At 45.2% G+C, this 14,970-nt stretch overlaps 1 protein-coding gene across 2 annotated transcripts in view; it reads left to right on the top strand.

Annotated features, from left to right (window-relative positions):
- The first annotated feature begins 987 nt into the window (after positions 1-987).
- Positions 988-14,970, top strand: part of LOC135526801 (vascular endothelial growth factor receptor 3-like) — a 397,127-nt gene continuing 383,144 nt past the window's right edge. The window contains exon 1 of one of the 2 annotated variants that reach the window (XM_064955467.1): positions 988-1,414. In XM_064955467.1, the coding sequence (XP_064811539.1) occupies positions 1,357-1,414 (58 nt within the window). In that variant the 5' untranslated portion in view covers positions 988-1,356. The remainder of the gene's footprint in view (positions 1,415-14,970) is intronic. The other variant, XM_064955466.1, reaches the window with a different exon arrangement.

The following is a 14,970-nucleotide window of genomic DNA, read 5'->3' on the forward strand; positions in this document are numbered from 1 at the left end:
ATGAGGGGAGGAGGAGAGAAGAGGAGGAGGTGAAGGAGGGGAGGAGAGGAGGAGGGGAAGAGGTGAAGGAGGAGAAGGAAGGGAGGAGAGGAGGAGGAGAGGGGGAGGTTAGGAGAAAATTAGCTTTAATTTGTGTTTTATTGGAAATGTTATTAGCTTGATGCCACTGATACCACATGTGATCTTCCATCAACGGTGATAAATCGGGACACTGCTGAGATGCTTATTCCCAACAGCCTCCTGTGTCCGGTGTGTCCGGTGTGTCCGGTGTGTGTGTGTTGAGTGGAAGTGATACCTCAGGTCCTCTGTTTACCGCCTGTCTGTAAGAGTAGGGGTGTGTGTGTGTGTGTGTGTGTGTGTGTGTGTGTGTGTGTGTGTGTGTGTGTGTGTGTGTGTGTGTGTGTGTGTGTGTGTGTGTGTGTGTGTGTGTGTCAGTTGTGTTATTGGGTGGAAACAACATGTTCTCATGCATGGAAGATAGTGATGGAAGAAATATATGGCATCTCTGAGGGACTTAAAGATCTCTGAGGCTGAAATTGATATTGACAGACACGTTTGGCCTTACCAGAATCCAATTGTATATGGTTAACCATTAAAATAAGTTTACAATTCTGCTAAAAAGTTATTGTTTTCATATCATCCTGAAATAAATGGAGGGGGACTGAATCAAGTCTATAATAATAAACTCTCATTAACTAATTTAAATGCCAGAAGGTTCAAGTTGTAATCGTGAAATTAGGAGGAGACTGAGTCAAGCATAATGCTTTCATTAACTCGTCTATTCATGTCTAAAGTTACAGTTAAACATGGTGAATTGGTAAATAACTTGGATGTGAAGTGTTGAATTTCAAGAGAAGCAACAGCGACCTACCAGTTAAAGGAAGCAGTCTGACGGGGTGATAATATAGTGTTGGGATCACATCTTCACTCCAGGAAGGACATTTGTCATTCCTCCACGGTGAATGGAAGGCTTAGCCTAAGTTAGTAACGAGTTGTGTGTGTGTGTGTGTGTGTGTGTGTGTGTGTGTGTGTGTCCAATGTGCCCGTCCCAGTAAAATTATTGTGGTGTCCATTCAGGTCTTGCTGAATCCTTTTGTTTTTTAACAGGAAAAGAGAAAAACGCGTTTTTCCCCCTCTCTCTCCTCTATTTCCCCCATGCACATCCTCCTCGCGTGGTTCTGGTGACAGAGTCACGGTTTCCCGGTTCCACAGCCAGCGCACCTGAGTTTGTCCCATTCAACTCACAGACTTTTTCCTCCTTTCTCGCTCTCCGTGCACTCATCAACACCTCAAACACGCGACGTTTTGTAGTAAAATAATCATCGGTTAAACCTTCGCAGGACTGGAGAACTGGAAATGAAGAGAGATTTGACGTGTTTCTGTCGGATTTGGGTTGGGATCGTTGCTGCTTCAGGTAAGTGGAGAAAGGCGTTTTGTTTGATTATCAGACCGTTTTGAATAGCTGCATGCAGCAGCAAACAGCGGCAACAAGTTGGGGGAGGGAGGTGTGGGGATTCGGATAGCATCTTTATCGTGTGTTGATCAGAGTTTTGTAACAGATGTTGAATAGAATAATAACAACCAATTATTTTTAACAATAGTTAAATAGTTTTTCCTGTTAGTTTTAATTAGCAAAAAGTTCAAAAGAAATCTTCACCACCTCAGCCAGCCGAGTTGATTTGTCATATTAATTGACATTACGGTCTGATATGACAGAAGTTTGAAGTCAAAAATCATCCTAAAATACAGATTGAGTTATAAAGTAGATGCGATCATTTCCTAAATGCGCAGGGAAAATTCCTTTTGAAATATAGCCGAACTCTAAAACTACGGGTCCATCTAAATATGAGGCTGTCATACTTCAGCTATCGACCTAACTCAGGGTTTTTCTTATTCATTGTTTTGTTTTTAAACAATCGCTTTTAAAAGTACGATTGCTTACTTGTGAATGAATGGGAAAACAGCTTTGGCTCCGGACCAGGATGTGATGGTCTGTGGAGAAAGATACATTCATTAGATACAGGATGGTTTAGTGTCATTATAAAACGCACCGTCACTAGGGGGAGTCTTAGCGTGCGTCCAAATGAAACCCTATTACCTTTCATAGTGCACTGCTTCTGACCAGAACTCTATGGGCCCTGGTCAAATGGCCAAAAGTAGTGTATTATGTAGGGAATAGGGTTTAGTTTGGGAGGCAACCCTAGAGTACCAACATACCAGCCACAGGATAAATAGGGGGTTAGGATCTGAGGAACCCTCAGCCTGGTTAGGGTCTGAGGAACCCTCAGCCTGGTTAGGGACTGAGGAACCCTCCGCCTGGTTAGGGACTGAGGAACCCCCAGCCAGGTTAGGGTCTGAGGAACCCTCAGCCTGGTTAGGGTCTGAGGAACCCCCAGCCTGGTTAGGGTCTGAGGAACCCCCAGCCTGGTTAGGGACTGAGGAACCCTCTGCCTGGTTAGGGACTGAGGAACCCTCAGCCTGGTTAGGGACTGAGGAACCCTCAGCCTGGTTAGGGACTGAGGAACCCCCAGCCTGGTTAGGGTCTGAGGAACCCCCAGCCTGGTTAGGGACTGAGGAACCCTCAGCCTGGTTAGGGACTGAGGAACCCTCAGCCTGGTTAGGGACTGAGGAACCCTCAGCCTGGTTAGGGACTGAGGAACCCTCAGCCTGGTTAGGGACTGAGGAACCCTCAGCCTGGTTAGGGACTGAGGAACCCTCAGCCTGGTTAGGGACTGAGGAACCCTCAGCCTGGTTAGGGTCTGAGGAACCCTCAGCCTGGTTAGGGTCTGAGGAACCCTCAGCCTGGTTAGGGACTGAGGAACCCTCCGCCTGGTTAGGGACTGAGGAACCCTCAGCCTGGTTAGGGACTGAGGAACCCTCAGCCTGGTTAGGGACTGAGGAACCCTCAGCCTGGTTAGGGACTGAGGAACCCTCAGCCTGGTTAGGGACTGAGGACCCCTCAGCCTGGTTAGGGACTGAGGAACCCCCAGCCTGGTTAGGGTCTGAGGAACCCTCTGCCTGGTTAGGGACTGAGGAACCCTCAGCCTGGTTAGGGACTGAGGAACCCTCAGCCTGGTTAGGGACTGAGGAACCCTCAGCCTGGTTAGGGACTGAGGAACCCTCAGCCTGGTTAGGGACTGAGGAACCCTCAGCCTGGTTAGGGTCTGAGGAACCCTCAGCCTGGTTAGGGACTGAGGAACCCCCAGCCTGGTTAGGGTCTGAGGAACCCCCAGCCTGGTTAGGGTCTGAGGAACCCTCCGCCTGGTTAGGGACTGAGGAACCCTCAGCCTGGTTAGGGTCTGAGGAACCCTCAGCCTGGTTAGGGACTGAGGAACCCTCTGCCTGGTTAGGGACTGAGGAACCCTCCGCCTGGTTAGGGACTGAGGAACCCTCTGCCTGGTTAGGGTCTGAGGAACCCCCAGCCTGGTTAGGGACTGAGGAACCCTCTGCCTGGTTAGGGACTGAGGAACCCTCAGCCTGGTTAGGGACTGAGGAACCCTCAGCCTGGTTAGGGACTGAGGAACCCTCAGCCTGGTTAGGGACTGAGGAACCCTCAGCCTGGTTAGGGACTGAGGAACCCTCAGCCTGGTTAGGGTCTGAGGAACCCCCAGCCTGGTTAGGGACTGAGGAACCCTCAGCCTGGTTACCAGTAGTAGGTTTCATTAAATGAACTGACTGGATGCATGTTATCCTGTTTTACATATAAAATATATATACCCGTATTTATATGTATTTACATTGTAAATGTGTCTGTAAGTCTGTCTCTGTTAACCTGTGTTAAATGCAGTATTGATTGGTGTTGAACAGCTGGTAATTTGGCCTCCTGAGTGGCTCAGCGGTCTAAAGCACTGCATCTCAGTGCTGGAGGAGTCACTACAGACCCCCTGGTTTGAATCCAGGCTGTATCACAACCGGCTGTGATTGGGAGTTCCCATAGGGTGGCGCGCAATTGGCCCAGCGTCGTCCGGGGTAGTCCGTTATTGTAATTAAGAATTTGTTCTTAACTGACTTGCCTAGTTAAATAAATATTACATTTAAAAAAAAGTAAATAAGGCCAGAGAGAATACCTGGTGTCTGCTGGTGAACATACAGGTTGGAGTCATGAGCTTTATTCTTGTTTATCATTGATTGATGTTGAATATGGTTTCTGTGTGTTTACGTTAGCCAGCAGGATACAGCCCCTGTTATATGGGGATGTGTCTGTAGCTCAACAAGCAGGGTAGCCTAGTGGTTAGAGTGTAGAGGAGGCAGGGTAGCCTAGTGGTTAGAGTGTAGAGGCGGCAGGGTAGTCTAGTGGTTAGAGTGTAGAGGAGGTAGGTAGCCTAGTGGTTAGAGTGTAGAGGGTGGCAGGGTAGATTAGTGGTTAGAGTGTAGAGGCGGCAAGGTAGCCTAGTGGTTAGAGTGTAGAGGCGGCAGGGTAGACTAGTGGTTAGAGTGTAGAGGTGGGCAGGGTAGCCTAGTGGTTAGAGTGTAGAGGCGACAGGGTAGCCTAGTGGTTAGAGCGTTGGACTCGTAACTGAAAGGTTTGCAAGTTCAAACCGCCGAGCTGACAAGGTACAAATCTGTCATTCTGCCCCTGAACAGGCAGTTAACCCACTGTTCCTAGGCCGTCATTGAAAATAAGAATTTCTTCTTAACTGACTTGCAGAGTTAAATAAAGGTAAAATAAAAAAAAAATTAAAAAAATTCATTATTGATTGGTGTTGAACAGCTGTTCAGTGAAGACCAGAGAGAATAGCTCAACATCCTTGTTTAATTTCATTATTCTATCACTCGTCTCCTAATATGGCTCCAGCTGATGGAGTTGGAGGTTCGTCTGTTCGTCCCTCGCTGGGTGATTCTCATGAAATCAGTTTCAAAATGGCTTAAATGTTTTAAAATGTAAAATGGCAGATTGAGTAACAAATCCAGGATGTATCTGAAAGAAAAACGTGTCATTTTATAAATACATTTGGCATTTTTCGCCAGAATTTTGTAACATTTTCACCGTAAATTCTCATTACCGAAATGCGTCCCGGTTAAATTCTCGAGTTAGTTTATTTTATATGTAGTAGTCCATAGATGAGAACAAGTTATGTTAATTTATTTGCTAATAGACCTTCAGAATGAGGTTCTCCTACACCCCCTTTACCCCACTTGGCCTTCTCATTAATGAAACGGCTAAAGAGATCAAATTGGGAAATGTCTGATCCGATTTTATAATAATTTAATAATTTCATTTGAAATATTAGTATTTTTAGTGTTCATGTTAACATTTGTTTTGTTCAAAACTTTTTGGACTTTGAAAAACTGTTACGGTAATGAGATTGTTTTTGAAAATATTGTTAAAAAGCAGAATATCTGACCAGGAAACATAATAATAATTATGAAATAGATAAGTACAGATCTTAATGTCAGTGACTCAAGACGACATTTCGTGATAAATGACACTTACAAATAGTTTTAATGTGAAAGTTGTTCTTTTTCATGATTGATTGGTGTTGAAAAGTCCGTATGGGAATGTTCCTGTAGCTCAACATGCAGGTCGTAGTGTAGTGTACTCTGCCTGAAAGATATTCCTCATTGATTGGTGTTGAAAAGTCCGTATGGGAATGTTCCTGTAGCTCAACATGCAGGTCGTAGTATAGTGTACTCTGCCTGAAAGATATTCCTCATTGATTGCTGTTGAAACGCTGGTTGGCGAATGGACGTGAGCACCGTCCAGCAGCGCAGTAAAAAAAACATGGTGGTGCATATTATGATGTCAGAGGGGGGGGGGAATAAAAACGGTGTTTGTTGTTTTGCAGTAACTTCTTTGTTGTTGTAATATCCCAAATGGACGTGGCAGTTTCACCGTTAAGGATTCCAGTTTGAAGGCCAGAGATACCTGGTGTTAAATGAACATGTGCCCGTATAGCTGAATATGCAGGTTTCAGTGTAGAGCTGTGTGAAAGTTAATCATCATTGATTGGTGTTCAAAAAGCTGTTCATGAAGACCAGAGATAATACCTCAACAGGCAGGTTTCATTCTTACTCATTACTCCACACCGCAGACCTCGATTCTCTTTTCATATCATCGCTGTCTGATGAAAACCTCTTATCTCCAAATCAGAAAATATTCAGGAAATTGAAAACAACAGCCATATTATTTAACCGTGAATTCACAGACTGTAACCTGCATGTTCAGCTGGGGGCTAACATACAGCTAGGGGCTAACATACAGCTAGGGGCTAACATACAGCTGGGGGCTAACATACAGACAGGGGCTAACATACAGCTGGGGGCTAACATACAGCTAGGGGCTAACATACAGCTGGGGGCTAACATACAGACAGGGGCTAACATACAGACAGGGGCTAACATACAGACAGGGGCTAACATACAGACAGGGGCTAACATACAGCTGGGGGCTAACATACAGACAGGGGCTAACATACAGCTGGGGGCTAACATACAGCTGGGGGCTAACATACAGCTAGGGGCTAACATACAGCTAGGGGCTAACATACAGCTAGGGGCTAACATACAGCTAGGGGCTAACATACAGACAGGGGCTAACATACAGACAGGGGCTAACATACAGACAGGGGCTAACATACAGACAGGGGCTAACATACAGCTAGGGGCTAACATACAGCTAGGGGCTAACATACAGCTAGGGGCTAACATACAGCTAGGGGCTAACATACAGCTAGGGGCTAACATACAGACAGGGGCTAACATACAGCTGGGGGCTAACATACAGACAGGGGCTAACATACAGCTGGGGGCTAACATACAGCTAGGGGCTAACATACAGCTAGGGGCTAACATACAGACAGGGGCTAACATACAGCTAGGGGCTAACATACAGACAGGGGCTAACATACAGACAGGGGCTAACATACAGACAGGGGCTAACATACAGACAGGGGCTAACATACAGCTGGGGGCTAACATACAGCTAGGGGCTAACATACAGCTAGGGGCTAACATACAGACAGGGGCTAACATACAGACAGGGGCTAACATACAGACAGGGGCTAACATACAGCTAGGGGCTAACATACAGAGAGGGGCTAACATACAGACAGGGGCTAACATACAGCTAGGGGCTAACATACAGACAGGGGCTAACATACAGCTAGGGGCTAACATACAGACAGGGGCTAACATACAGACAGGGGCTAACATACAGCTAGGGGCTAACATACAGACAGGGGCTAACATACAGACAGGGGCTAACATACAGACAGGGGCTAACATACAGCTAGGGGCTAACATACAGCTAGGGGCTAACATACAGCTAGGGGCTAACATACAGCTGGGGGCTAACATACAGCAAGGGGCTAACATACAGCTAGGGGCTAACATACAGACAGGGGCTAACATACAGACAGGGGCTAACATACAGACAGGGGCTAACATACAGACAGGGGCTAACATACAGACAGGGGCTAACATACAGACAGGGGCTAACATACAGAGAGGGGCTAACATACAGACAGGGGCTAACATACAGCTAGGGGCTAACATACAGACAGGGGCTAACATACAGCTGGGGGCTAACATACAGACAGGGGCTAACATACAGCTAGGGGCTAACATACAGCTAGGGGCTAACATACAGCTAGGGGCTAACATACAGCTGGGGGCTAACATACAGCTAGGGGCTAACATACAGACAGGGGCTAACATACAGCTAGGGGCTAACATACAGACAGGGGCTAACATACAGCTAGGGGCTAACATACAGACAGGGGCTAACATACAGACAGGGGCTAACATACAGCTAGGGGCTAACATAGAGCTGGGGGCTAACATACAGCTGGGACCTAGCCCCGACCTAGCCCCGACCTAGCCCTGACCTAGCCCTGACATAGCCCTGACATAGCCCAGGCCAAGCTCTGACCAGAAGAGAACAGAAAGGAACAAAATCCCCATCAGTCCACTGAGGACAGTCTCAGCCCAGCTCTCCTCACAACCAGGGCGGAGCGGAGATGTATTCATCCCAGCTAGTAGAGAACCTATTAATCCCATCAGTCCCAGCTAGTAGAGAACCTATTAATCCCATCAATCCCAGCTAGTAGAGGAGATGTATTCATCCCAGCTAGTAGAGAACCTATTAATCCCATCAGTCCCAGCTAGTAGAGAACCTATTAATCCCATCAATCCCACCTAGTAGAGGATATGTATTAGTCCCATCAATCCCAGCTAGTAGAGAACCTATTAATCCCATCAATCCCAGCTAGTAGAGAACCTATTAATCCCATCAATCCCAGCTAGTAGAGAACCTATTAATCACATCAGTCCCAGCTAGTAGAGAACCTATTAATCCCATCAATCCCAGCTAGTAGAGAACCTATTAATCCCATCAGTCCCAGCAAGTAGAGAACCTATTAATCCCATCAATCCCAGCAAGTAGAGAACCTATTAATCCCATCAGTCCCAGCAAGTAGAGGAGATGTATTCATCCCAGCTAGTAGAGAACCTATTAATCCCATCAATCCCAGCAAGTAGAGAACCTATTAATCACATCAGTCCCAGCTAGTAGAGAACCTATTAATCCCATCAATCCCAGCAAGTAGAGGAGATGTATTAGTCCCATCAATCCCAGCAAGTAGAGAACCTATTAATCCCATCAATCCCAGCAAGTAGAGAACCTATTAATCCCATCAATCCCAGCAAGTAGAGAACCTATTAATCCCATCAGTCCCAGCTAGTAGAGAACCTATTAATCCCATCAATCCCAGCAAGTAGAGAACCTATTAATCCCATCAGTCCCAGCAAGTAGAGGAGATGTATTCATCCCAGCTAGTAGAGAACCTATTAATCCCATCAATCCCAGCAAGTAGAGAACCTATTAATCACATCAGTCCCAGCTAGTAGAGAACCTATTAATCCCATCAATCCCAGCAAGTAGAGAACCTATTAATCCCATCAGTCCCAGCAAGTAGAGAACCTATTAATCACATCAGTCCCAGCTAGTAGAGAACCTATTAATCCCATCAATCCCAGCAAGTAGAGAACCTATTAATCCCATCAGTCCCAGCTAGTAGAGAACCTATTAATCCCATCAGTCCCAGCAAGTAGAGAACCTATTAATCACATCAGTCCCAGCTAGTAGAGAACCTATTAATCCCATCAATCCCAGCAAGTAGAGAACCTATTAATCCCATCAGTCCCAGCAAGTAGAGAACCTATTAATCACATCAGTCCCAGCTAGTAGAGAACCTATTAATCCCATCAATCCCAGCAAGTAGAGAACCTATTAATCCCATCAGTCCCAGCAAGTAGAGGAGATGTATTCATCCCAGCTAGTAGAGAACCTATTAATCCCATCAGTCCCAGCAAGTAGAGAACCTATTAATCCCATCAGTCCCAGCAAATAGAGAACCTATTAATCCCATCAGTCCCAGCAAGTAGAGGAGATGTATTAGTCCCATCAATCCCAGCAAGTAGAGAACCTATTAATCCCATCAGTCCCAGCTAGTAGAGAACCTATTAATCACATCAGTCCCAGCTAGTAGAGAACCTATTAATCACATCAGTCCCAGCTAGTAGAGGAGATGTATTAATCCCATCAATCCCAGCTAGTTTAGAACCTATTAATCCCATCAGTCCCAGCTAGTAGAGAACCTATTAATCACATCAGTCCCAGCTAATAGAGAACCTATTAATCACATCAGTCCCAGCTAGTAGAGGAGATGTATTAATCCCATCAATCCCAGCTAGTTTAGAACCTATTAATCACATCAGTCCCAGCTAGTAGAGAACCTATTAATCACATCAGTCCCAGCTAGTAGAGGAGATATAGAGCCTTTGAGCAGGGTGTTTTTTGTACGCATACTTCTGCTTGATCTGATCATCCAAGAAACCAGACCTCAGCTGTGGGTGTTATTCTAGGCCTCTATCTCTCCTCTGTTCATTCTCTTTCTCTCTCTCTCTCTCTCTCTCTCTCTCTCTCTCTCTCTCTCTCTCTCTCTCTCTCTCTCTCTCTCTCTCTCTTTGTCTGTCTGTCTGTCTGTCTGTCTGTCTGTCTGTCTGTCTGTCTGTCTATTTCGCCCTCTCTCTATCTCTATCTCCTCTATCTCTATCTATCTTTCTCTTTCCCTCTCTCTATCTCTCTCTCTCTCTGAGCTGGAGGTGTTATTGTAGCCCTGCGCCCCAGAGGTGCTCCAGAGGTTAGGGTTGTTTTAGCCAACAATAGTTCTCTATTCTCACCACTATAGTCCCCTATTTTCACCACCATACTCCACTATAGTCCCCTATTCTCACCACTATAGTCCCCTATTTTCACCACCATACTCCACTATAGTCCCCTATTCTCACCACTATAGTCCCCTATTTTCACCACCATACTCCACTATAGTCCCCTATTCTCACCACTATAGTCCCCTATTTTCACCACCATACTCCACTATAGTTCCCTATTCTCACCACTACAGTCGCCTATTCTCTCCACTATAGTCCCCTATTCTCACCAGTATAGTTCCCTATTCTCTCCACTATAGTCCCCTATTCTCTCCACTATAGTTCCCTATTCTCTCCACTATAGTTCCCTATTCTCTCCACTATAGTTCCCTATTCTCACCACTATAGTTCCCTATTCTCTCCACTATAGTCCCCTATTCTCACCACTATAGTTCCCTATTCTCTCCACTATAGTTCCCTATTCTCTCCACTATAGTTCCCTATTCTCTCCACTATAGTCCCCTATTCTCACCACTATAGTTCCCTATTCTCACCACTATAGTTCCCTATTCTCTCCACTATAGTTCCCTATTCTCTCCACTATAGTCCCCTATTCTCTCCACTATAGTTCCCTATTCTCTCCACTATAGTTCCCTATTCTCACCACTATAGTCCCCTATTCTCACCACTATAGTCCCCTATTCTCACTACTATAGTTCCCTATTCTCACCACTATAGTCCCCTATTCTCACCACTATAGTCCCCTATTCTCACCACTATAGTCCCCTATTCTCACCACTATAGTCCCCTATTCTCACCACTATAGTCCCCTATCCTCACCACCACCCCTATTCTCACCACTATAGTCCCCTATTCTCACCACTATAGTTCCCTATTCTCACCACTATAGTTCCCTATTCTCACCACTATAGTCCCCTATTCTCACCACTATAGTCCCCTATTCTCACCACTATAGTCCCCTATTCTCTCCACTATAGTTCCCTATTCTCTCCACTATAGTTCCCTATTCCCACCCCTATAGTCCCCTATTCTGTCCACTATAGTCCCCTATTCTGTCCACTATAGTCCCCTATTCTCACCACTATAGTCCCCTATCCTCACCACTATAGTCCCATATTCTCACCACTACAGTCCCCTATCCTCACACCATACTCCACTATAGTCCCCTATTCTCTACACTATAGTTCCCTATTCTCTCCAATATAATCCCCTATTCTCACCACCACTTTAGTTCCCTATTCTCTCCACTATAGTTCCGTATTCTCACCACTATAGTCCCCTATTCTCACCACGATAGTCCCCTATTCTCACCACTATAGTTCCCTATTCTCTCCACGATAGTCCCCTATTCTCACCACTATAGTTCCCTATTCTCTCCACTATAGTCCCCTATTCTCACCACTATAGTCCCCTATTCTCACCACTATAGTTCCCTATTTTCTTCACTATAGTTCCCTATTCTCTCCACTATAGTCCCCTATTCTCACCACTATAGTCCCCTATTCTTACCACTATAGTTCCCTATTCTCACCACTATAGTTCCCTATTCTCACCACCACCCCTATTCTCACCACTATAGTCCCCTATTCTCACCACTATAGTCCCCTATTTTCACCACCATACTCCACTATAGTCCCCTATTCTCACCACTATAGTCCCCTATTTTCACCACCATACTCCACTATAGTCCCCTATTCTCACCACTATAGTCCCCTATTTTCACCACCATACTCCACTATAGTTCCCTATTCTCACCACTACAGTCGCCTATTCTCTCCACTATAGTCCCCTATTCTCACCAGTATAGTTCCCTATTCTCTCCACTATAGTCCCCTATTCTCTCCACTATAGTTCCCTATTCTCTCCACTATAGTTCCCTATTCTCTCCACTATAGTTCCCTAGTCTCTCCACTATAGTTCTCTATTCTCACCACCACCCCTATTCTCACCACTATAGTTCCCTATACTCTCCACTATAGTTCTCTATTCTCTCCACTATAGTTCCCTATTCTCTCCACTATAGTCCCCTATTCTGTCCACTATAGTTCCCTATTCTCACCACTATAGTTCCCTATTCTCTCCACTATAGTTCCCTATTCTCACCACTATAGTTCCCTATTCTCTCCACTATAGTTCCCTATTCTCTCCACTATAGTTCCCTATTCTCTCCACTATAGTTCCCTATTCTCTCCACTATAGTTCCCTATTCTCTCCACTATAGTCCCCTATTCTCTCCACTATAGTTCCCTATTCTCTCCACTATAGTTCCCTATTCTCACCACTATAGTCCCCTATTCTCACCACTATAGTCCCCTATTCTCACTACTATAGTTCCCTATTCTCACCACTACAGTCCCCTATTCTCACCACTATAGTCCCCTATTCTCACCACTATAGTCCCCTATTCTCACCACTATAGTCCCCTATTCTCACCACTATAGTCCCCTATTCTCACCACTATAGTCCCCTATCCTCACCACCACCCCTATTCTCACCACTATAGTCCCCTATTCTCACCACTATAGTCCCCTATTCTCACTACTATAGTTCCCTATTCTCACCACTATAGTCCCCTATTCTCACCACTATAGTCCCCTATTCTCACCACTACAGTCCCCTATCCTCACACCATACTCCACTATAGTCCCCTATTCTCTACACTATAGTTCCCTATTCTCTCCAATATAATCCCCTATTCTCACCACCACTTTAGTTCCCTATTCTCTCCACTATAGTTCCCTATTCTCTCCACGATAGTCCCCTATTCTCACCACTATAGTTCCCTATTCTCTCCACTATAGTCCCCTATTCTCACCACTATAGTCCCCTATTCTCACCACTATAGTTCCCTATTTTCTTCACTATAGTTCCCTATTCTCTCCACTATAGTCCCCTATTCTCACCACTATAGTCCCCTATTCTTACCACTATAGTTCCCTATTCTCACCACTATAGTTCCCTATTCTCACCACCACCCCTATTCTCACCACTATAGTCCCCTATTCTCACCACTATAGTTCCCTATTTTCTTCACTATAGTTCCCTATTCTCTCCACTATAGTTCCCTATTCTCTCCACTATAGTTCCCTATTCTCACCACTATAGTTCCCTATTCTCTCCACTATAGTTCCCTATTCTCTCCACTATAGTTCCCTATTCTCACCATCACCACCCCTGCTCTCCACTATAGTTCCCTATTCTCACCACCACCTCTATTCTCTCCACTATAGTTCCCTATTCTCACCACTATAGTTCCCTATTCTCACCACCACCTCTATTCTCTCCACTATAGTCCCCTATTCTCTCCACTATAGTACCCTATTCTCTCCACTATAGTCCCCTATTCTCTCCACTATAGTTCCCTATTCTCACCACTATAGTTCCCTATTCTCACCACTACAGTCCCCTATTCTCTCCACTATAGTTCCCTATTCTCTCCACTATAGTTCCCTATTCTCTCCACTATAGTCCCCTATTCTCTCCACTATAGTCCCCTATTCTCTCCACTATAGTCCCCTATTCTCTCCACTATAGTTCCCTATTCTCACCACCACCCCTATTCTTACCACTATAGTCCCCTATTCTCTCCACTATAGTTCCCTATTCTCTCCACTATAGTTCCCTATTCTCACCACTATAGTTCCCTATTCTCTCCACTATAGTCCCCTATTCTCACCACCACCCCTATTCTCACCACTATAGTTCCCTATTCTCTCCACTATAGTCCCCTATTCTCACCACCACCCCTATTCTCACCACTATAGTACCCTATTCTCTCCACTATAGTTCCCTTTTCTCTCCACTATAGTTCCCTATTCTCACCACCACCCCTATTCTTACCACTATAGTCCCCTATTCTCTCCACTATAGTTCCCTATTCTCTCCACTATAGTTCCCTATTCTCACCACTATAGTTCCCTATTCTCTCCACTATAGTCCCCTATTCTCACCACCACCCCTATTCTCACCACTATAGTTCCCTATTCTCTCCACTATAGTCCCCTATTCTCACCACCACCCCTATTCTCACCACTATAGCTCCCTAGTCTCTCCACTATAGTTCCCTATTATCACCACCACCCCTATTCCCACCACTATAGTTCCCTATACTCTCCACTATAGTTCCCTATTCTCACCACTATAGTACCCTATTCTCTCCACTATGGTTCCATATTCTCACCACCACCCCTATTCTCACCACTATAGTTCCCTATTCTCTCCACTATAGTTCCCTCTTCTCACCACTATAGTTCCCTATTCTCTCCACTATAGTTCCCTATTCTCACCACTATAGTTCCCTATTCTCACCACTATAGTTCCCTATTCTCTCCACTATAGTTCCATATTCTCACCACTATAGTTCCATATTCTCACCACTATAGTTCCCTATTCTCTCCACCATAGTTCCCTATTCTCTCCACTATAGTTCCCTATTCTCACCACCACCCCTATTCTTACCACTATAGTCCCCTATTCTCACTCTATAGTTCCCTATACTCTCCACTATAGTTCCCTATTCTCACCACTATAGTTCCCTATTCTCACCACTATAGTTCCCTATTCTCTACACTATAGTTCCCTATTCTCTCCACTATAGTCCCCTATTCTCAACACTACCCCTATACTCTCCACTATAGTTCCCTATTCTCACCACTATAGTTCCCTATTCTCACCACTATAGTTCCCTATTCTCTCCACTATAGTTCCCTATTCTCACCACCACCCCTATTCTTACCACTATAGTCCCCTATTCTCACCACTATAGTTCCCTATTATCTCCACTATAGTTCCCTACTC

Source organism: Oncorhynchus masou, chromosome 32, assembly GCF_036934945.1.
Source record: "Oncorhynchus masou masou isolate Uvic2021 chromosome 32, UVic_Omas_1.1, whole genome shotgun sequence".
In the NCBI taxonomy this organism is placed as follows: domain Eukaryota; kingdom Metazoa; phylum Chordata; class Actinopteri; order Salmoniformes; family Salmonidae; genus Oncorhynchus; species Oncorhynchus masou.